The 24,804-nt window shown below is 43.0% G+C and overlaps 1 protein-coding gene and 1 long non-coding RNA gene across 2 annotated transcripts in view; one reads left to right on the top strand and one right to left on the bottom strand.

The window, feature by feature from the left end:
- The window catches only part of CLINT1 (clathrin interactor 1), a 66,473-nt gene extending 52,905 nt beyond the window's left edge, over nucleotides 1–13,568 (bottom strand). The window contains exon 1 of the mRNA XM_090064234.1: nucleotides 13,410–13,568. Within this exon, the coding sequence (XP_089920360.1) occupies nucleotides 13,410–13,450 (41 nt within the window). The 5' untranslated portion in view covers nucleotides 13,451–13,568. The remainder of the gene's footprint in view (nucleotides 1–13,409) is intronic.
- A 101-nt stretch (nucleotides 13,569–13,669) lies between these two features.
- Nucleotides 13,670–24,804, top strand: part of LOC149856080 (uncharacterized) — a 296,033-nt gene continuing 284,898 nt past the window's right edge. Inside the window, exons 1-2 of the long non-coding RNA XR_016444389.1 lie at nucleotides 13,670–13,786; nucleotides 16,142–16,216. This is a non-coding gene — a long non-coding RNA (uncharacterized LOC149856080). The remainder of the gene's footprint in view (nucleotides 13,787–16,141; nucleotides 16,217–24,804) is intronic.

The raw sequence follows: 24,804 nt of genomic DNA, 5'->3' as shown, positions 1-24,804 counted from the left end.
CAACTATTCTAAACTAGTATTCCACACAAGTATTAATCTTAATTAGTTAATTTTCTATAAGCCTTAAAAACAAATACATCTCTCTAGTGTTCCTAACACAACTACATGCACTTAGCCTCTCTCTCATATGTGGCAGTTTACACAGCAGGTGTGATCACCAAATGTGCACTCACATATTTCAGTGTGTGGACCCTGTCACAAGTTATCAGAGCCTGCCCCCTAAAAATAGACAGTAGAAATACAGCCCAGAAGAGCAATGGTGATAAGAAGATAACAGCTGGGAAAGTTAAGAGTCAGGAGTCTGAAACAGAGTGAGAGTTAGGATAAGTGGGGAGAGGCCCTAACCTAATGATTTGCAGTCCAATCTAACACCATGACCACTGAGGCCTACACAACTGCCCTAAAACCATCACACTAGGAGTAAGTGTTTTGGCAACCGAAAGCTCTATTGTCATAATCCAGACATTAAATATTACTGCATGACCTCATCTCAATAAAAGCTTGCTCTTACGAAGGACTTTTCAGTGCACAGAATTCGTGAACACTAACTAGCCAGTTACATTCAGACTTATTGCCAGAATTATCTAACCATCAAAGCCTTTGAAATCCAAAAGACAGTGGAATGATTACATAAGCCTAGCAGATATCAAAGTAACTGTAACTTAATCAGTTCCAAATTATTTAGTTGAAACCTAGTTCTTTGGATTGCGATCTCTTTAAACCTAGCAATAATCATAATTCTCAATCAACACTGGTATCTCTAAACTGGATCTTTACTCTACAAAAATACTTAACCTTATTATCTTTTAAAAAGGAAGAGCAGAGGGCAGTTTAAAGAAAGACTTGGGCTCCCTTTTTTTAAGTGGAGTAAGTCAGATGCATTCCCATTCATTATGGCAATTACACATTCCATTCTAAAGGATGGATTATAATGGAACAATATCCATTTACTCCTATTTGAGCTGGGCAGCTAAAATCCACAAAGAGTTAAGAATACCCAGCACCTATTAATCTCTGTCTGTATCCTTGAATATCTTTGACAGCTGTGTCAAGAAGATGAGATATGCTGCAAGAGTTGGAAGCGAACCAATGAACGAGCTGAACAAGTAGTAAGCAGTGCTGTGATTATTCAAATTATCTAGTCTTTCCTCCTTTTTGTCCTACATTAGTTTGACATTATTCCAGGTTAGCTAAATTATATTCAAATGCTAACTTAATTCATAACAAGATTTGTAACAAAGAATAAAAAGCCTGAGGAATATGGTCAAACTGTTAATTTTACAACTGGATATATTTCAACTTTAGTGTATAAAAAGGGTTAATACAGCAACAGAACAACTGTTTATTTCCATGTATGACTAGCGGCCGTTTTATACCATATCTTTAAACAGTAGTTTTGACCTGATGTTGCTGGATAGGCACTCACAGAGTTCCTCAGAACTTGATCTCTTATCATTAGGAGCAAACATCAGTACTACAAAGTATGCTGAACATTGCACTTCGAAAGTTATACATCACCTCCTAGGTATCAAGTCGAAAGTAGTTCCAGCGAATTGGTGCAATGAATGAGTAAAATAACCTGTTTTGTCTCTAGAGACACTGACTAAATTTTGGTTTAGATTAAAAACAAAGTGGAGATCCCTGACTTCTCCGATTTACCTATGCTGAAAATCCACACTTGTAATGATGCATTAAATAACCCTGCTATTCCAGTCCTGTGTTTAGGAGTGATTAAAGATCACAAGGATGCCAACTACCTGCATTATATTATGTCACACTTCCAAGATTTTAAATCCTTCACAAGTCATAAAAAGTTAAAGTTAAATAGGAACTACATGCATGAGTGGCAAATAAAGAGATAAGCACCAATTAAACTCATCATTCATATCATATTCCAATCTATCCACACTTTTATCAATATTCGTCACTACCATATCCAAATGGGTTCTCATGAAGTTCACCTGAAGTTATCTGCAAATATATGATGGTGGGATAGGGAGGAAGTGAAATTAAAAATCTCATTTTACATCTGTAGCCTGTCTTTTGTCAGACCTACTACTAGGCTTCTCTACTTTCACAGCCATTATTCTAGCTTGACCTGGACTTGGGAATGTTCCACTTTCAAAATGCTTCCTTTGACTCACCAGTGTATTTGCTGGATAAAAAGATCGCCAAGGAACTTTGGTCTTTCCATTAGATTTTTCTCTTACTACATTTTGAAAATCATAAATTTAAGATGGAAATGATCTTAACAGTTTGAACCCTCAAGAATGAGTGCTGTGGAAGTTGGAACTTTTTAGCTTTTCCCAGGATCCCTAATATCAAGAACCAACCATTAATTCAAATATCAATGCCCCAAACTAATGGAGGGAAAAGAAGAGTTTCAAAACTTAGAAGCGCTACAAAATCCAACACAAAAATTTACACCAGTCATCCAATGACCATAGCCTCACTTATTCATCTTTACTATATGAAAATATTAACTCACTCTAAAATAAGCCAGATAAAAGTGCTCGTTGGACTCAGAGATTCCATAAAGCAACTTTTGATCTGAATGAGAAGTCAGACGTAGACCTTCACAAATTTTAACTAGAAGACATCTTCACAAGGACCAAATAAATACAATTTCTAGTTTACTGGGTTTGAATATATTTAAACACAAAAGAGTATAAACTGCTTTAAGTGGACTACTGTCAAATCTCAATATCCACTTCATTTGAACTACCCTAGATGATCTATTTAATGTCACCTCAGACAAAGCTTTGCAGTGTTATTTTACATCCTTTTATGGAACGCTGACGTATATTTTTATTTTGATCTGATATAATTGGTGAAATTTTCATTGAGGAGGCTCGGAACATGAACCAATGTCTCCAGCAGCAGTTAACCAAAGAGTTTGATTTGGCCCCTACCACACATATATAACATTCACTAACAAGGGGAGTCATACGTGCACTGAAGGAAGAATTATCTGGCTGCTTGTTCCTGTTTTGTTATTATTTGTATTTCATTAAAAAGGTAGTTGGATTTTACATGGGAGACTGGCTCTGTAACTTTTTTTAATGGGAGAAAAGACTCATCAGGTTACTAAGGCTACTTCTCAGGAGAGCTTAAGTAGATCAACAGATCTGAAACCTCAGTGACATGGCAATCAAAATGCACATTAAAATGTTTGCATCTGGAATATGAGCAGAGCTATTATTATGCTTTCAATCACCATCGTTTACTGCTGAACATTCTTTCAGATACTCAACAAAAATATTCCTTTTATTTAGGGATGGGAATCTGAAAAAGACCAGAATTAAGGTATTTTTCAGTAAGCAAATAGTTTTTCCTCATAAAACAGCCATTAGTTGTAAAAGGCTTTGCCGCCTGACACATGGAGGTGAAAAAGGATACCCTGCAGCCAAGGAAAGTTCTTGTTTTTGTTACCAAGATTCTTGTATGGAACCGCCACCAAGTTCAAGTGTAGGTAGATAAAACAATTATACCACTCTGACTAGGGTTACGCTGAACAAATGCAACAGATTTATCTGTCAATTGCTGTAGTGTGATAATTGATTTTTAAACACGAGTAAAACAGTTTAATTCCACCTGTACTGGTGCAGGAACTGTACAGTCTTTTAAAATATATCACTCTAGTTGACAGCCCCACTGATAATAGCCAGTCAACTAGTATTAGAGGCACATGAAAGTTTGTCACTCAAGAGGGAAAGTAGTCTACTTTCTCTTTCCTAAAATTGCCAAAAAGTATCCAATGCAACAGAGCTATTTTAGTTGGATGCAAAGATGGATCCCTCTGAATGTATCCTCTATTATGCAGAAAAATTGGCCATCAGCAGCTACCTTCTTTAACCAGTGTAAATGTGCTCACTGTCTTCCCAAGGGGAAGAGAAAGCTGGCCAAAGGACCCCACTTGGATCTCTGCTGGAACAAAGTGTGGCAATATGCACCCCAAGACATGAATCAGTGTGAAAACCAGTTGCTGCATAGTTTAGATACATGCTGAAATAAGAGGAAACAAATGCAATGCAAGCACAGGATTCTTCCCTTGGAATTCAAACTATTTAGTGACAGCTGTGAGGCTTAGGTAAAAGATATGCATCGAAATCAGAGTCCTGATTAGAAGAGTCTCATGTTTTATACAATGGGGAAGAATTAAATGTGCTTTGGAAGAAAGATTCTTGGATACAATAATATTATTTTACAATGCACCGTACTAGGCATTGCAGCATGATCTGGAGAATTAGCTTAAGGCTGGGAGCGAAGCACAGCTCATTTCTAATCCCAGTTCTGCTGCAGTTGCACTGTAGGACACTGGAGAAGGTGCTCCATCTCTGCCCAACTTCCCTTACTTATGAAAAGGAAACAACACCAAAGTTAGCGTGTTTGCACAGTGCTTGAAGAATGCAAGATGCTTTGATATGACCAATTTCCACTTTCTAGAACTAAAATGAGCATACAATGAAGTGCTTATCTTATTGTCACATTGTTATCATTCATACTCCAGGCAGGAGCTTCAACCTAGGAGATGAAAGGGGCATAACAAGATCAAATAATAAGAGCAGTGCTTGAGAGGATGAGTTATGAAGGTACACAAGCTTTGTGATACAATTTGAAGAAAATAATGAAAGAGTCGAGTCACTTAAGTACGTAAAATAACTTGCTCGGTTAGATCACTTAACATTAACGCTGCAGAACAACATATTTTCTGTTAAGTGCTATTTACATATTGCAGCAGTTTCAGTGCAGGTTACAAATCACTGTCTACACAGCACCTAACAATGCATTTTTCCAAGCTGTCTGGAATAGCTAAGCACAAGATGGTAATTTAAGGAACAAATGGCATCATTTGGAATAATTTTTTTCAGCCATATAAACCACCCTTATGCATACTGTACTGCTAGAGCTACTTGTTCATTTACATGCACCATAAAATTTTGTTAATATTTCAGAGACAGGCGCTCCAAGACCACAAAAATGGCCACATTTGATCTGATCAGATGTTTGTCCGACACTGACAGACATATGCTTCAGCCAGAAAAGTGCAAGAAACCCTGTAGTAGACAACCGTGAAATTCTTCCTTGTACCTATACAGAATGCTGGCTTTTGTCCTGATGCACGTGGGTTTATAACCCTTCCAAAACTTTGTCCTTTGGAAGAAGATTCTACTGTTACACTGATTCTTAAATTCCCAGGAAGCACAAAATGATTTAACAAAACAGAATCATGCCAAAGTGGTGAAACACAGACCTCATAATATGGAATAATATTGAATCTGTTTTACTGATGACCATAATTTATGTTTCAAAAAGTATCTATATTACAAGTATTCTGTGGTCATGACTTCTATTCTATATATAGTACACATATACAAGAATGTATGTATCAACATAATACTTATGCATTAAAAATACTGGTTCATCATTTATACATCTCACCCTTACTTTAAGGATGTTGTTTTACTGGACTATTTTTGGTAGGGGAAAAAAAACACATCCTTTACCACATACCCAACACAGTTTACATCCTTTCAAAGATTCTTGTCAGCAAAGATCAAAAGACACACCTCCATGACTTAAACAGACTTTAACATGAATTTAAAAAGAAAAAAAAAAGTGGGCAAGTACCTTGAAAGCTTTTAGAGAACAGCTTCAGCTTAAATGCATTTCCAAGCAGTTCATTCAACTCTACAAGAAACAAGGGCTCTAATAGAGGCGCTACTGGCGACAGAAGTGCTTGGTAGACACACTACACTTGCATGCATCATGTAGCTCTGCAATAGTCTTTATTCACATCCCCAACATTGTATTCCTTATCCCCCTTCCCCCCCAGCATTGCTTGTAATAGGGCAGAGGACAAGTCCACAGAAGGCTACACATAATAACAATCACCTTGCTTGTAATAATGGTACAAAACGTTCATTGTTAACGCAGCTATCACCAGGAGGTCTCATAAAGCAGCAATGGGAGGATAACTCATGCAGTGAGGGTTAACTGTCCCTTACATACAACTGATCAAATTGCTCCTTGCTCTAGAGAGCTTGCTTATGCAGGCCAAAATAAATCTTAAATATAAGGTAAAATTAAATGACCCTGGAACAGGAGGAAGGGAGTTTACAGGGAGGTCAGACAGCGGTAGATGGGTATTAAACAGTTATTTACCCTCCAGTTGGATACATGTGACAGATCATTTACCATAATACCTGCTATTACTAAACCAATGAGCAGTACTTAGTCATGGAATGGCTTAAATGCTCTGGGTGGACAAATCCATGAACCAAAAAGAAAATTGCCTGTAAACACACACAACAATTACAGGCATAAGGAAAAAACTGGCAGAAGTGTTTCTAGTTACATGTTGGTCAAACATCAACAAAAAGTACAAGCAATAAGCAGCTGAACATGAAACGAGCCGTATATAATTGTAGGGTAAATCACTGGTATGCAATTCTGTGTTACTAGATATAGTATAGGCTTAGCACAGGTTAGCAGTCAACAGCATGCAGCCAAGAGCCAGGAATTCCTGATTAGTCTTCATTATCATTGGCTCACAGCACGGAGTTGACCAACTCACCACCTGTGCTTTGGATTTCCCACCCGTAAAATGGGGTAATTCAGAGGTCTATGCATCTGGGTGTTGTTTTGAAGACGAACATGCATATTGTGTTTCCAACTAAAATTGCTGGGAGGAGCAGCAGATGTCCAACCCATGCCCAAGTGTTTCCTTTTGCAGCTTTTTTCCGAATGGTCAGTTCTCAACCAAGGTGCCGGGGCTCAAGATGCCACGAGACTTTTTCAGAGGTGCTGCAGCACAGATGCTACCACAACTGGGTGAAACTGCTCTGTATGATTTGTGCAGAACCTGACTCCTGCCTGTATTAGGTTTATCTGATCAAACTAAAATATACATAAAGTAGTGACCCCTCTTCAAGCCTTACATCCAACTAATTCATCCATTCAACCCACTGGTGTCAAACATATGGCCCACAGGCCATACTTCTGGATCTGATCAGACTCACATGAGGCACAGTATGCATGTCTGTGGCATGGGGCCACTCCACAAGTGAGATCCATCCTCTTCCACAGAATAGCCAAGCTGGTGGCTGCTCCAGTTGTTCTGGGACCCCAGCCACGCATGTGCAAATACTGGAATAGCTGGAGCAGCAGCCGCACCGCGTGGCATGAGTGCCCTGGCTGGACTGCACCACTTGCTCTGGGGAGCATGCCACACAGTGCCCACTCCAGCCAGTCCAGGACCTGAACTGCATGCAGCCCCTGCAGGCACTGCGTACAGCATGGGTCCTCAACTGGATGGAGAAGGTGCCGAGTGCAGTGCAATCCCGGAGCTGTCAGGCCAGGCACCACATGCAGCACAGTCTGGCCACTGCATGCAGTGCAGCTGCCATTTTATCCAAACTGCAACACACACAGTGGCTCTGGGATTTGTGCCACATGCAGTACGGGTTGCAGACCAGCAGGAGCATCCACTGGATCAGGTATGCTGAGGGAGAGGGGGGAGGTTTGTGGGCCCAATTCAGCCTGTGAACTGACCCCATGCCAGTCATCTGGCTCTCAGGGCCAGCTCAGTTTGACACCCCTGATATAAACTGTAATCTAAATGAAATGAAGAGTGAAAATGTTTGAAATATCCAGTCCTCAATACACCTCTTTTTTTCAGCAGGACCAGCAAAATAGTGGTGTAGGCCAGAGGTGTGTAGCTCATTTGGCTCTGCAGGCCAGGTCCAGATTGTTGGGTTTCTCACAGGCTGCATGACCCATCTCTGGTGGCAGCTTGTTAGTGTAGCTGCCAGAGCCTCCGTGTTGGCGTAGCTCCAGAAACCACATGGTGAACAGCACTGCTGCTGGCACCCACCCCCACCTTTTCCCCTGCTGCTAGTTTTAGCTGACACTGGTGACCAAAGACTCCAAACTGAATGGTGGCCTAGGGGGTAGTAGTCAAGCTGTAGCTACATTTAGCCCTTGAGTTTGAGAACTGCACCAACAATCCCAGGCAGCTGCCATTTAACCTCTCCCAGGCTACATCTGTGCCCCCTGCCTCCGCCCAGGCCACCAGGCTAACCTTGATTTTAAGCATCTTATTCCAAGTTTTATAAGGGGGGGGAAATGTTTGACAACATATGATTTTAAAATTAACAGAAATATTATTAACAGTCTGTTTCTCTCTCCAGAAGTCATACGTATTCACTGGATTAGAGATGCTTAGAGCAGTGTACGAATCAAAAGCTGCAGAAAGTGAGGCCACTAGCTGTGAAGTCATCAGATTGTGACACAAGTAACGATCCAACCTCAGTGGGTCCAAAAGGTTAGCATTTTCCTTCCATCTGACTTATCAATGTGCTCTAAAAGCCTTTGCAAGGGAAACTTCTTAGTCTATGCATTGAATTACAATGACACTTTAAATATATATGGAGAAGGTTCAGTTCCCCAAAGGATTCCAACCATTTCCCTCCCAGTTATATACACACATAGACAAAAGAATGATGTCCCCTTTACTTTAATGAAGCCACTTCAGAGGAAAAAAACTGCAACAGTAGTAAAGCAGTACACAGCAACACTTGGCAAACAATTAGGTCTAGAGAAAGTTAAAAATACCACAGCCAATTTTAAGTGGAGTAACAGGCAGATATTTAGTATAATAACTTAAATTGGGATTTAGCAAATAGGCTGAGCTAACACTCCCATTCCCATGGGGGAAAAAGTATTAAGGGGTCTATAATGACAGGGTTTCTTAGTCTTCTTGCTTTTAGAATTTTTTGTACAAAGTATGAAAATCTCATGCAACCTGGTTGAATATAGTATGTGCACAACAAGTGAAAAAGAGGAAATAACCAAGATACACAGAAATTACAAAATACTTCAAGGCCTTCTATACATGATTGGACCATGCTAGGGAGTGCAACCACAAACATATATCCAACCTACTCACTTCTGCTCTACCCATGCCAAGTGCTAAGAAACTGCAATGTAAACGATCTCAAGTGCATGTTTGGGACATGCCCAACATTGCTCTCAGGCTTCCGTGTCCTTATTAGAGCAACAGTGAACGTGCCAACTACTGCTGTAACTGTAGTTACATTACGGATTTTGACCCTAAGTATTGGGGGGTGAATCGGTGGAGTATACCTTCACAGCACTGTTCCCCAGCATGGTCTGATGTCATGTGGACAGGCCCCTAAATTTTTGTTTAAAGGAGTTCAGGCCTAAATTTTATATCAAATTAAAAAGACTAAGGCTACATTTCAAAATTTTGCTAGAAGAACCATTCTGGTAAGAGGTCTGATAAGCAGCAACCATCTTGTGACACAGCAATAGCAGCAAATGCCCATAACCACAGAACTATATTGGCAACAGTCTGTTTTTGTCAGACTGAGCTGCATCCACATTAGGTGGGTTTTGCCAGTATACCCGAGTAGCAAAGCTGTATCGGCTAAGTGTTCCTACTGCAACTGTCCTACGCCTCTGACAACAGACCGCTCAATAAAAATCTGCCAGGGCGCTCCTGCTGCAGTGATTCAGAAGGGAGGATGCTACCTGACTCACCAACCTGACTCACCAAGCACCCTGGATATTCCTAGGAGAAGGAAAAGAGAAGCCTTGCTATTTACATGATGATCAGAAACAACCCTCCTTGGTGTCAGACAGAGAATGAAAAAAAACTGGCTCAGTACAGGACAACCACATTCAAATGTTGCTTGATTTAATTTAATTTTAAGAAGTACACACAAATGTCACAGGCTCATAAATCAAAAGGTTTCCATCCATTCCAGGATTAAGTTACTCAAAAGTTAAAAAAAATAAGATAGTTCGCATTGCATCTAAGAAACGTTGTATGCAAGAAGTTTAGGGACATTTTTACTCTTTTCCTAAACTTCTTTCTATGAAAACTAGGTACTCTATTTAGAAGATGCAGGAACAAAATCAGACATACAAAAAAAACCTCACGTATGAACAAACTAAGCTACAGTATTTGTTTGCTTTGGGCACCAACCTACTCCAAAAAACAAAAAACAAAAAAATCAACCAGTAGAGGTATGGTATAAAATTATTGCTCAAGTGCAACTGCCCAATAAAACCTAAATTTAAGGATGACAAGACGTGTCATCTTACATAAGCAGAGTAGAAATTGACGGAAAATTGTCTTCTTACAACTGAATTCCTACCTGATCATATCCCTTAACTTTTAACTTATTGTTTTCAAAATATTTTTAAAAATTTCAGTTGTTATACATGCACTTAAATGAAACTGAAGACAATCAGCAGAAAGTTTGTTTATATTTAACACTGGGCTATCAGTGCCACCACATTTAGGTCTCAACCCTGCAATTTGGGATCCCTACACCAAGTTGAAGCCAAAGGCATGTCTGTGTGGACACAGGGGGCCACCAACCTGTAACAAACTGCAGGATCAAGGCCTTAAGACTAGGTCTTTTTGAGAAAGGACAGTGTTTTTGTGCGTCTAAACAGAATACCTAGCACAAGACAATCTCATCTGCAATCTCATCTCCTAGGTACTACCACAAACAAAACTTTAGCCAGGCCTACACTATTTTTCGATTATAAATAAAATAATGGCACACAAAATATATTTTTCCTTTTATTTTCTGTCTGAAAAGCACTTAGCCCATAGATTTTGAATCAATTCATTATAATAAGTAGTAGCAGTAACTTAATTGATATGATCAATAAACCAACATTGTGGTTTTCTTGACACCTGAGTCTTAAAAAAAAAAAATGTAGATATGCCGGTTCTCCACCTTGACATCTGATCTAACAAATCAACATGATTACTTTAACAGAGTCCTAAGCCACACAAGGGCCAAGTGAAGGATATGGGTCTTCTCTATGCAACACAATCCAAGCAGTAGAAATAAATGCTTAAATGCAGTTTCCATTTCTTTATCGAGATAGTTTTATGAATTTGCATATGAAGAAAACAAATTTAACAGTTCGCTAGGTTATGGTAGTAAACCAGCAACATCAACTCTGAATTATTTTTTAAAGATGTCAAGTTACTTCCACACGTTTAAAACCACCATTAAAACTCCATTCCTTTTTTTAGTTAATCTTGGGGAGGAGGGAAGGGGGGGAAAAAATCAGTATTGTAATAATGCGCAGCTATTTCTGGATACCTGAGTTGTTGTTTTTTTTAAATAGCATGGAGAACCTACTAAAGTTGCCAAAGTGAATGGATAGGATACTAAAGAGTAGAGATACATGAATTCTATTCCCTCTATTCTCATTTGATGCAAAAACTTGAACAAGTCACAGGAGCTCAGCCCCTCCACAAGATCTCCTCATTTTTAAGGCATTTTGGTATCTGTGGTTGAAGTGTATCACAAGATATCAATACAAATCTGTACACACCAAACAATGTAGGCTGGATGGTGATTAGAGACTCTATGAAGTGCTACTGCGATAATTCTACTTCCAGGTCAAGTAAATTTCTGAAAAGTGGTTCCCCAATTTGCCTAATGTCAATCCCCCAAACAGAGAAGCTTTTAAAAAGTAAATAGTTTAAATAATGAAAAATATGGTACATGACTGCCAGCATTTCACTTTGGTTACAACAATATCATCTGAGAGAGAGAGATGTAGCACAATGATGCTATTGTTTGGGTTAAAAATAAATATGTCCAAGGGAAAGAAAGCACTTTTCTTATTTTTTACAAGCCTAGTGAAAATATTTGTTTGCTAGATTTAGCTGTAAACAAAACTAAGCCTGTGTCTAAGCTTCCTTTTAAAACATGGCGGTTGAGCTGGGCCCAGGAATACCAGGCAGAAGGCTGATCAGGGGTGTTACATGCTTTATTTCTAAGATCCATTAAAACTCATCTCGTCCTTCAGCAAGCATCACATTCTTGCTATAAAAGGAAACTAGGCTGAAGCAAAGTAAACAACTTCCTCAGAAGTCTTATTCACAGCGGTTTTTAAGAGTCTACTTTGCTTCTTAGCCTAGAGTAATTTCAGTGGGTACTAAGGCAGGTAACACCAGGAAGCAAAATGAAGCCTCAACCAGCGTAAATAAGCACTGGCTGTTTCTAAAGTTTACATAAAGAAGGCTAGTTATAAACATTTTGAACATAAAGAAGAGTAAATGAAGAGTACTCAGACAGTCTTGCATCTTGAGATAGTGCATTCATGGGTTTCTAAAGACAGATTAGATCATACAGTCTGGTCTCCTGTATAGGATATCATCCAGGTACTCCCACACTGAAGCCAGTAACTCATGCAAAGTCGCTGATATTAAATAAATACCAAGTTCTCCAAGACAAAGGCATTTCTGATTAAATTCTCAGCCTCTTCTCCCCCACCCAACTGAAGGTGGGTAGGGAAACACTCTCCACCCCTCCCATGTCACATTCTTTGGGAGTGACAGATGGCAGTGGTGGTGGCACCAATAGTTACCAAGTCAGCCAAGGCTGCAACAGGAAGAATGACCTTTTTGGGGGATGAGGGGTGCAAACCTGCAAGTATCTAAACCATCTGCATTTTTTTATTTCTAGTTTCTTGTGATAACATGTTTTACTTCCTGGTTGCACTCACGCTAGGGCTCAGAGCCTGGAGTCTGGTGCAGTGGCAGCGATAAGGGGAACCTGGGTTTGGGGGGTTGAAATGAAAGGAAGGGGGGATTTATTTACATGGGTAGAGGAGGCTTTCTTCTCAGAGCATTTAACAGGACCTTTAGGGCCAGGATGAGGGTCTTCACCAACAAGAGGGGAGGGGGTCAAAAGGAGCAGCTGCCAAACTGGGGAAGGGAGCTACCGCAGGACACGGGAGTGGGGCAGCCTCAGGGACTGGGCAGAGCAGGGGGACATTCGCTCCGGAGGTGGAAGCAGAAAGGAGGTGTGGGTGGAGTTGGGGCACATAAGCCACATGGGGAAGGGAGGAGAGGAAGCCTAGAGGCTCCTATGTGGGGGTGGGGGGCACAGATATACCCTACTGGGGACATGGACCGGGTTGGAGTAGATACGCCATGCTGTGGGGGACGCCTAGAGGTGAAGGGAGTAGATAAGCCATGCTGGGGGTTGGCAGAAGCCTTAAGCTGAGGGTAAGGGTAGATAAGCCATGAGGTGGGGACAGAAACCCAGAACTGGGGGGAGGAGGGAGCGGGGCGCGACACCTAGAGATCCGTAGGGGTGTGGGAGGGGCAGATAAACCATACTGGGGTGGGGGCAGAAGCCCAGAGGTGAAGGGGGGCGATAAGTCATAGTGGGAGGAGGGAGGCAGAAGCCCAGTGGGGTTAAGCGGTAAATAACGCACACTGCATGGTGGGAGTGGGGGGGCACAGCCCGAGGCAGGAAGCACAAGGGGGCAGGAGGGACGGCCGACGCCGCGCTGGGAGGGGGGGCAGGAGTGCGACCCCCGCGACAGTCCATAATACTCACGCCTTGTCCACCAGCTCGCGGACCTTCCACATGTTGAGCATGGCGGCGGCGGCGGCGCTCGCTGCCCCCGTCCCGTTCCGCGGCCCGGGCCGCACCGCCAGGCCAGGCCCTCGCCGCCCGCTCGCCTCAGCCCGGCCACGGCAACGGCGGCGGCGCCGGAAGCACCACGACGCCGCCGCGGGGCCTGCCGGGACACGTAGTCCGTCCTACCGAGCACGGCCACAGAGCCCGCTTCCGCCGGAAGCTGGTGGCCGCGCGATGCCTACTGGGAATTGTAGTCCTATGTCCTCCCGAGCGAGGAGAGCTGGGAGTTGTAGTTGTCCCTCTGAGGGGCCACCCCATCACGTCTCCTGAGCCGTGTCGGGGCTACCCCCGAGGTAAGAAGCGGTTCCAGTCGTGTTCAGAGCCACCCCCTGCTTCACAGACCTCTTTTAGGGCCTGTAGAAGGAGGGTTACAGTGTCCAGAGTGTGTTAACCCACACCCAGGCCAGGCCATGGAGGGGGCAGCCGCTGCATTCCTCCAGTTCACAAGAAACGAGCTTGACGCCTGGGCCAGGGGGTGCCGGAATCCATCGGTGAGCGAAGCCTAAAACTGCTACAATGTGCATGACAAAATGAGACTGAATGAGGAGGTCCGTGACCAGGAGCAGCCGACAGATACACGAAGGCAGAGCGCCGCCTCCCTGGATGGGGCGGGGGCAAGACCTGAAAAAAGGTCACCTCACATATGAGGCGCTTGGAAAGGATCAGGGAGAGGACAAAGAGCCATAAAGCCCTGGAGTCTCCAGGAACTGAAGATAAATCTCCAGGAGAGAAAATGATAGCTGAACTCAACACTTAATATTTATAGTTCCTTACCATAAATTTTAAACGCTGAATCCGATGTATGCAGTCATCCGGTGGGATTTTAAAATGTAATTGTCATGTGCACTCGCCTCCCTGGTGTAAAGTCTACGCACTGTGATTCATAACCAATCTACGCAAGTAGATTGGGCATTAATGTCATTGCATCCTAGTTTCATCGATGTTCAGGTCGAAACGGACCTCAGTAGGTCATTGAGTCCGACCCCCTTCCCTGGGCAGGAAAGAGTTGTGTGATGAAACCTCCCAGGATAGATTCAAGCAGAATTGGCAACCCTCATGAAGTCAAGGGACTGTTCCAGCATGGCCTGGCTCGGGGACACTGGGTTTATTTGGGGGAACTGGGCTGATTTAGTTCAAAGAGAAGACCAAGGGGGATTGAATAGCAGCCTTCAACTCCCTGCAGGGGGCTGTAAAGAGGATGGAGCTGGACTGGTCTCAGTGGGGGCAGATGACAAAACAAGGAGCAATGGGCTCAAGTTGGAGCAAGGCAAGTTGAGGTTGGATATTAGGAAGAATTTTCTCACCAGGAGGGTAGTAAAGCACTGGGACAGGTTACCCAAGAAAGTGGTGAAGTCTCCATCCTTGGAGATTTTGAAGACCCAGGTGGACAAAGCCTTGGCTGGGATGATGTAGTTGGGGCTGGTCCTGCTTGGAGTAGGGGTTGGACTAGATGTGACCTCATAAGGTCCCTCACAACCCAAATTTTCTATGATTCCATGAAATACTGCTGCCCCTGCCAGGCAGTTGGTTTTAAACTGTGAGTGGGCCAGGAATAAAAGGGCAAGTGTACCGATGCACCCCCCCAGATCAGCCCTTGGTGCAGCAATTCTCCTCCAGGTGCTCTGAGGTGTAGCAAGATCCTTTCAAGGGGTGTGTGTCCCCTCTCTCTGTATTAACCTGGCGTTGTTGGACTGAGAGGCACAAGATGAACCCAGTGATTTCATGTGGTATAAAAAACTTTCTGAACTCTCGTGGTCTTTCAGAGTTCTTTGCAACAGAATAATTGTTCTAATCTTTTTTCTGGTGTCAGAGAAACAATTGGAAGCAGAGGCTGCATTTTTCTTGGGGGGGGGTGCATGAATCTAACAAGGGGTTTTTTGAGTCTAAAAAGGTACTGGGATAGCAGTTCTCAAATTTCCATGAAGAAGAGAAAGAGTGGCCATTCTCTGGATACATGTGGTAATAATGGGTTTAAACTCCAGCAGAGGAGATTTAGATTATATCTGCAGAAAACCCTTCCCAATATAAGAACAGGAGGAGAATGGAACAAACTGCCCAGGGAAGTGGTGCAATCTCCTCTGGAGGTTTTCCAGAAGAGGCTGGGCATACATTTGGGATGGTTTGGGAACAGCACATCCTGCATGTGTGTGGAGGCTTGGACTAGATGTCCCATAGAGTATGTTCAGATCCTATGATTCTGCAGTGATAAAAGGGCTTTTTCTGTGGCCTGCTTGACTGTTGGCTTATTTAAGAGCATGCAGCAAGTTTGCATAACATGTTTTTGGGATGGGAAGTAAAACAAAAAAACTTTCTCAGTGGATACCCACAAGTATTTATAAATATAAAATAAAGACACAAGAAAACAAGAGGAGAAACAAAAATAAATTAAAGAAAACAAAACAAAGACAGCTTTTATTGCTAAGGAAATAACACTGAAATGGAAAAATATTTTTGCAAGGGAAGCATGGAAAGATATTAGCAGTTTGTTTAAACATTGTGGACTGACCCATGGTTGACAGTTAGGTATTGTGCCAGTTCTCCTTAATTATCCCATAGTGGGATCTCACTTTAAAATGCTTCTAACAGTTGGAACACTTTTTAAAATGCTGAGCTGCCACATCATTTCTTCTTTTCATTTGACATTGAAGGTGATCAATAGCTTTGAATATCAACTTCTCAGTGGATCAAGCAGGAACTGAAAAAAATGAAGAAACCCACAATTGGTAAGCTCTTTTGAAAATGTTGGTTTACAAATTACCCTACAGGCCGGTAATATATGCTGGACTATGACCCAGGTAGTCTGCCACCCCAGTCTCATGCTCTAGTCACAACATGGCCTTGCCCTTTCACCCTATTGCCTAACGGACAATATTTAAAGAACACTTCTGTGATTTAACTGGTAAAGCCAGATAAGAAACAAGGAGATGTGTCTACAGAGATAATCACTGAAACCTCAAAATTGCAAAGAAATAACCTCTACTGAACTCACCTTGGACTCCATGTTTATGCATTAGACTCTTCAGTTAAGGTTAAAATTCTGTCTTTATGACATTCATCAATTGCAAGTGCCAAAAAGACCACCAGCAATATGTGTTTGTTGCAGTTTACAGATTATAACAGTGTCTTTGCTCTCAGGGCTCCATTGATGCTTAGGGATTGAGACTCAGGTGCAAAACAGTCCACCAAAGACTTGACCAACATTCAAAAAAGGAGACCATTATACAGTTAAGGCTGGCTAGGAGCATTTGTACTGGCGGGCAGGCTAAGCTATAGCATCCCTGAGGCAGCACCAGAAGGGGACACAAAGGAAGGAGAATTCCCACAGTTCTTTTGTTTCTCTGGGATGGAGATGACAATCAGAGATGCCCCTCTAAAAGTTACACCCTGCACTTTCTGGAATAGACTGCCAGGTAAACGGCAGAGAATCTCTGCCTACTTCCCAGTTCAATTCGTCTTTATCATAGCTGGTGATAACAAGTTAGTATCAGCTCCTGAATACACTTCTGGCAGGCCTTTACTTCCTCCACTCTGGCTTCAAAGAACAGGTGAGATTATGGAGATGGGTGTGAAATGCAGGATTGAATGAAAGGAGAATGATCAGGGCAAAGCATGGTTGGACCTAATACAGGTTCTCCTGAGTATGATATGTAGACCCATAAGACTGGTTGGGCCCTCTCAAACCATGCAGAATGATGCATTCAGAGGCTTCATCTCCATTACCCATGAGGAAATCACTTTTAGGAAAGCAGAGGAGAAGGAATTGCATATTATAGCTGTCCTAGGAGAACATTAACTAGCTTAAATTTCTTGCCAACAAAGTGTTGCAAAGTTAATTTTCAGACATTACTCATCTATGCAAGGGTATTGAGCAATCATAACGACTTCCTTGTGATGTAATGAAAATGGGAAAGCATGGACAGTGATTCTATAGTTGCAGGTGTCAGACAATTTCCATATATGTTAGCCTTTTATTTTAATTGCCCATGCAAGTCAAACCAAATGGTATGTGTGAAATCAGTTGCTACCTCACCTAATGCTCAAATCATGACTTGCAAGGCCTTGAAACTTAGTGGCTCTTTGAACTAATCAGGAATGAGAGTAATGGTGAAGGGTGATGACATGGTTGTGTCATAGCTTTCCATTTCCTGAGATCTACTTAAAGTATTTGTCTAGTTGCATCTTGACACGTGCTTTCATGGCTTTGATCACCCAAACATCTAAGTGAAAGTCCCAAAACAGAGCAGCTATCTAGATTTTGATTCGAATAGCGTAGAAATGATCCATAGTTTAGCAGGACCAGGATCTGTGCTTATTTTGGTAGAGACAATGATATCTTGTGTCAGTGAGTTCCACAGGGTAGTTATACCTTGTAATCTACACTTGGCAAGCTGGACAGAGAACCTTGTCTTGCACTATCTGTATTTTATTTGTGGAACACTTTTCCTGAGCGCTATTTAAAATAGAAATAATACAATATAAACTCTCACAACAACAGCTGGCTAAAACCTAAGGTTTCTGATTCACTGGACTTCTTTTTAATTTGGTTTCAGTCCACATTGTACCTAAACCAAAATTTTAAAAAAATTCTGGCAAACTGGAAGGTCCCCAGCCCTTGTGGCTGCTCAGGGAAATTTATGTTGCTGTCTGCATCAATTCCACTGAATAACTCCAGGGGGTTTCCAGGATCAACAGCTCCAAGACAGACCCATCAGGCAGCATTGAACAGAGGAGTTTCAAGCAAAATGTTGGGGGTTCAAATAACCAGAAGACAAAACTTTGGTTCTTCAGAAAAGTTCTGACCAGCTGCATTCAGCATATACCTCATCAAGACAGCAAATAGAGGCAGGGTGTTTCACACAGGCAGAGGAATAATAATGAATATAGAAAGGAGAAGAGAAATAAAGTTGAGATTTAAAAGCAGTTCAGATGAAAGTGCAAGTATTTTTACAGAGTACTTACTGTATCTGAGGCATGGAAAGGTGAGCGGTGCCTATTGTCAATTTTGGGATACTGCAAAAAGGCAGATCCCTATGTATGACTGCATGGTACATGATTGACAGTAATTCAGCAATTGCCATTCTGGCAGCTATAGATAAAATGCATGAACATATGTATAATTTCTGAATGATTTGAAGGCATTATCTTGAGCATAAATAGTGACTAAAACGAAGATTGAATCAGTGTGAAATAGAGGGCAATCTGGTTTCAAAGCAGTGCACCATATCAGTATAACACATAGCTGCTGTAATGTACCCAATGTAAAAGAATTGTGTTTTATTATAATTCAAGTCCTCACTTAAAGACGTGGTGTTTGGGGATACTGAGCTAATTTGACTGCTGCATTGGAGTTTGTACCTGGTTATGCTGTCTTGAGTGGGGGGGCTGGATTAGATGACCTCCCAAGGGCCAGTCCTGTTTTTCTATGATTGTATGCCAGCAGTTAATTTGGGAAGCTTGGTGTACAAACTGTTCTTGCATGTTCAGGTCAGATGGAGAGCAATATTGCTGTTCATTTAACCCATATTAGCACATCCCCACAGGCAAGTTCTAGCCAGTGATTAATTACAAATAAAAAAGAATTAGGAATGTTAAGAAAAACATTGTGAAATATGAAAAGTGTATCAGCTCTATAGCTAATGTTGAGACAAGCTTTTAACAACGCAGGAATGAAACAGTTGTTTTTAACCTGTGGATGATTTAATCAAGCCCCCAGATTTTATGCTAACTATTCCAAGAGCCACTGAACTTTTAAGAATATATTTGTTCTAAGAATTAGTCACTTGGGTAGCAGAAGTGTTGAAATAATGCTCCCTGTTTGAAATTAAGTCAGCAACTGAGCATTTTATAGAATTGCCCCCTAGGAAGTTATAAGCACCAATCTTCTCTATCTCTCTGTCTCTTTAATGCACATACCCACATACCCATGCCCTGCATTACAAGTTACAGATTCCTGTATGGGAATTGAGCCACCATAGTATTTTCTATCTCCCAAAAAGGTAGCTGACAGAGCTATCTGGCTGCTTTCTGTTTCCAGCACTACCTGTCAAGTCTCCTAGGCTCAACATCTGGGCTCACCACAATGCCCTGGAGAGAGAAGGAGAATTAGGGGCTCTATGGTTATCTGCAGGACAGGGAATACAGGGCCTGGCAGTTTCTTTTGGTAAGAGTGTCAGTGGAGAAAACAGACATAAGGGAGGTCTGGGGGTCATCTATGCCCATTCTCAGCAGTGTTCTTAGCTGGTGGGTCAGATGACCCAGTTTGAGATGGGCCAGCACCAGGACCCAACTGGTACTGCCACCACTTCTCCCCATCACCCCATTGTGGCACTGGCAAAGTGCCTGGGCATGGCACAGGCTAAGTGCCCTACTGCCTGACTGTGGTGGGCTCAGTGACCCCACTGCTGGATGGCACTGAAGCCCCCCAGCTCTCAGCTGCATCCAGTGGCTCTATGGCCTGGATCTGGCTTGTGGGCTATAAATTGCTGATGCCAGATCCATGTCATTCAATCTATGGCTCTCCCAATACTGTCTTCCCCATTTCCTTCCCTTTTACACATTGCACTTCAGATCTGAGGAACCTTCTGTGGTTCAGCATAAAAAGACTGTTGTTGGTGAACTGCACATGGTTCAGAGTTATCTGAGATGTAGGAATGATAGCACCTATCCACTGGCATAACCTGGTCCCTTGTCAAGTTTGCAAGACAGGGAGTGTGGGAGTATGAGCACAGAAGGATCTCTTATCCCAGGAGCAGAGCCAGCAGCCCTGCTGTTTAGATGACAACTCCTGCTGGTGAAGCATGTGCAGAATTTTGCAGGAAACTCCCTGCTAGAAGGAAGTATTGACTACTACTCTTATTCTGTATTTACTGTTAGCTCTCTTTCTTTACGTATACAATCTCCAGTGGGTTAACTGCTCACAGTTAGGAAGAAAAAGTGGGGCTCTTGTTGGGTTTGCCAACTAGTGACACATGTCAAATGTTTCTGCCGGTGAAAGGGATCTTTGTGCTTTATCTTGCTACGTTCCTTTGGGACTTTAGAGCCAGATTTTTTAAAGCAAGTTCCTATATAGCACCTGCACACCTGGGGAAACAGGTATTGGTATGCGTCACCCATTATGGATGTACAACCTGTACTTTGTGCCTTTGCTTACACCTGGTTGCAGCAGCTGTCTTCTGAACACAGGTCCTTAATATATAATAATTAGGTATAATTTTGCTCCCTCAGAATATAAGAGCCTATTTCTCCTCTTCCTACAGCAGCTTACCTATAGATTCCTTGCTTTCTGACACACATCTTTCGTTCCAGTATATTGTGAGTCTCCAGAGCTAGGTAGTCATAGCGATTTGGCTGTTATATAGAACTTAATAGAAGTTCTTTCATGCACTGCGTCCTTCCAGAATAGCTCTTCCCAGTTTTTAACTATTCAGTCCGAGAACAAGGAAGCAAGTGGGCAAGCCTGCTGACTGCTTTTTGTAACCTTTTAGTTGTCTGACATGTTTTTCTGGATTAGCAGGCAACACTTCACATTCTTGTACTCTGACACAGGCCAGGGATGGAAAAATGCTAGCAGCAGCATATTCTGAAACACAGGGTTGATCCAAAAGCACATGTGAAACTTGTGAGGTTGCAGTTCTTAAGAATGGCCACAACCAGGAACACTCCCCTTTGCTATTTTGCATTTTTGCTTTTAGTCTGAGTCACGGAGCGTTATTCAAGGTCCCACCCAGAAATGTCTTTTTTTCACTCTGCCTTGAATGCCCTCAGCTGTATCACAAGCTGTGGCACTGTGTACAGAGCAGTTGGAAGGGTGTTGGCTGCCTGTGTAGGCATACCCAGAGTTGCATCACTTTATCCAGTTGGAATAACAGTGCAGTGAAAACTGAGCAGCCTGGATTGTACAAGTACACCAGAGACCTTGGATACTATTCAGGTGACCTCTGTGCTTTTACATTATTACTCAAGCTATCAAAAGTATTATCCTGGTTATGGCTACACGTGCTGTGATCCCATCTCCTGACTGCAGAGAGGACAGAGCCTGCAACAGATTCTCTGTTGTGTCCAGTCATTTCTGAACTTGCATAGTGTAAGGGGAGAGGAAGGCAGCAATGCAGCTTCATATGTCTCTCTGAATTTCAGGCCAGCTCTACAACATGGCACTGCTAAATGCACCAGCTGGGAATGCCCTGGTGGGACACTCCACCAACCCAAGATATCCAGAGCATACAGCTCCTTCCTAGCATGCTGCCTACTCCAGGGACTGGAAGAAGTGGTGTAGGCAGTGGCTATCTATACTGGCTCTCTTCCCCCACATCAGAGAATCTGGCTTATTTCCAATTCTGGCAAGGGAAATACCATGACCACTAAGGCAGTTTTCCTAGTTGCAGGGGAAAACCACTTTCTTGGCAAGGGATAGTACCCTGACTGAGGTAATGCATAGATAACCTCCCACTTCCACTTCCAGTGGCTATACACCGACTTTATGGAAATGGGAGTCTCCTCCCTAACTTGCTCCTGCGGCCATATGGCTGAAGGCAAGTGAAACTTGGGGGCATCTGAACCTTAAGTCTCTGGGTTTGGGCCTGCATGTAGGATGCCCACCAAAGGATTTGGAAGCATCTGAAGCCCCAGGTGGGCGTGGAGGATGCTTGCAGAACCACATCTGGTTCTTGAATGACTCACGGATACGGAATTGATTTGTCTTGGAACATGAAAAATTTTCAAAATTAAAAAAAATATATCTGGCATATCTCCAATCAGAGGGCAGTGGTAAGGGGATACTTAAAATGTCTGTTTTACTTTGCTGCCCCATCACCAGTTTCAATTAGGTAATGGTCTGAAATAAAAGAGCAGGGCAGTGAGAAGTGCTCCTTAAGAAAATAAAGTGAGATGTTTTCCAAAGCTGTTCTTTGCCTGCCTCACTTTTGTCGGGTCATATAAATATGCATTTCTTTGTCTCTTTTTCTCTCTCTCTCTCTCTCCAAGGAAACAACATTGAGTCAAGTGCTCCTTGAGGGCTTCCATCTCTTAGTGTCTCAGGTACCTCTGGGGGTAAAATGGTGCTTTGAGCAGCTTTGAATTCAATGTTCCCTTCAGCCCTCGGCCCTTCTGTTTCAGTTGCTTAGGGGTATTATTTTAATCATGACGCTTTGCAGGCTGTTGTCTTTAGAGAAGGGTCTTTACAAAAAGCTTATGTGGTAAATGAAACAAAATTAACAAAAAAGGGTTTCATGATTCAAATAGAAAGACAAAGAGTGAAATTAGGAAATTAGCATCAAAGGTGAAACCAACATGAATGTTGTCTTCATCCAGGTTGAGTGAAACCTAAAAATGGAAGGAACAATATAAATTAATAAGATATAGTTCAAACATCAGGGCATAAAGCCAACTTCTAATTTTTGGTTGCAGAGGAAGGACATTTTCCAGGAGGGGACCATGTTAAAAGACACTGGATGAGGTAGGCTAATGGTTTGATTGAGTCTGTCAGTTCCCATCTCCTTTGAAGGGCTTTTGGTTGCAGCCATGCTGGTCTAAGGACATAGGCAGGCAAGCTTCTTTGGGTAGATGTGATATCTTTTATTAGACCAACTAAGCATTTGGAAAAAAGTTCTTTGCAAACTTTTGGGCACAAACACTCCTCTTCAGGCACAGGGAGTTTCTGCTGCAGTGGCGACTCATAGGGGGTGCTCGGGGATACACGTATACCCCCTGAGAGCACTGGTGCACCCCCTGACAGGCAGTGTTCCCTGCTTAGGTGATGGGCGGGGGGGCAGGCGGGAGTGTGGGTAACCCCCCTGAGAGCACTGGCCAGGGAGTGGGTGCACAAGGAGAAGCACCACTGGACCTTCTGGGCACACTGCTGGCACTTGTGGTCAGCATGATCAGCCACGGGGGACCACCCTCCCCACAGTCAATGACTGGCCACTGTGGGGGGGGAAGGGCAAGTGCCACCCCTGACTTGGGAGGCACCAGTGACTCATGCTCTGCTGTTCTGAGATCTCCAAGGAATGAAAGAAGCTAAAAGTCTGGTAGGATGTCAGTAAGAATGTAAATCGGTGGAAATTAGGAAAGCAATGGGTAGAGAAGAGAAGGGAGGGGGAGAAATGATGGGGAAATAATGCCAAAGGTAAGTCAGGAAGACACTACCCTAGTTGAGTTCTCCAAGGTAGGAAAGAGGCAGTCTATGAAAAAGTAAATAGCTGGAACTTAGGAAGACAAAGGGTAGAAAAGGAGGGGAGGGGAAAAAAAGTGTAAGTTTCATAGTAGTTTCATAGTAGCTAGGGTCAGGAGGGACTTGAACAGATCATCTAGCCTGACCTCCTACCACAGGCAGGAATGAATGCTGGGTTCACAAGACCCCAGACAGATGATCATCCAAGGAGACAGGTGATCATCCACCAAGTGATAAGGTTAGGCAGGTACCTGGTGAGTCAGATGTCAGGCAGATTGTAACGTGTCATAAACCCATAGTCTATGTTGAGTCCATCAAGTGGAGTTTGTAGGCTCATCTATGGAAGGTGTTTTGTAAGTTCCCTTTGAGGATTAGAACAGAGAGATCGGAGAGGGAGTGGCTGTCCTATGAGAAGTGGGCATCCACAGGTAATTGCACAAGAGTTGTCTTTGATGGATTTTTGGTGTGCAACTGGTGTTTGGTTTTGCGAACATATTTTCCATCAGGACATTTGGTGCACTGAATGAGATGTATCACATTTCTGGAGGTGCAGATGTAAGATCCAGGGATGGGGATGGTTCTGTGATGGGGTGTGGTTATTGTGGGGGTGGTGGAGATGAGTTGGCAGGTTTTGCATTTCTTGTCCTGGCATGGGTATGCTTTGGGTCATGGGGAGTTTGTTTCCGGTGATGAGGTTAGCAAGGTTTGGTGGTTGTCTAAAGGCTAGGATGGCTGGTTCTTTCTTGAATTGATTCTTGACCTTATTTCATGGCGTCCTGAATTTATTCTGATAGAATCTATCTAAATGCTTGCTCTAGGCAGTCAACCCACATGCTCCTGGAGGCTGGGGGGGATGGCGAGCTCCCGCAGGTGGCAGCAGCAGTGTCGGAGGTGGGAGTGTGGCAGCATCAAGCGGTGAGCTCCTGTAGGCAGCCACAGAGGTGCCAGCAGCGGGGGGTGTGGGGGGGGGGCGGCAAGCACCGACTAGCGGTCAGTGACCACCCACAGATGCCGCTGGCAGCATTGGCAGTGGCCAGCAGCAATCGGGGACCACCTGTAGACGCCTTCGGCGGTGTCGGCAGTGAGGGGACAGGGTGGCAAGTGGTGACCGCCAGTAGGCACTGCCAGCAGTGTCGGCAATGC

Source organism: Crocodylus siamensis, chromosome 10 (genome assembly GCF_052110815.1).
Source record: "Crocodylus siamensis isolate JL-2025a chromosome 10, ASM5211081v1, whole genome shotgun sequence".
Taxonomy (NCBI): domain Eukaryota; kingdom Metazoa; phylum Chordata; order Crocodylia; family Crocodylidae; genus Crocodylus; species Crocodylus siamensis.
The sequence above is the reverse complement of the archived record's forward strand: the minus strand, read 5'-3'. Positions and strand labels throughout refer to the sequence as shown.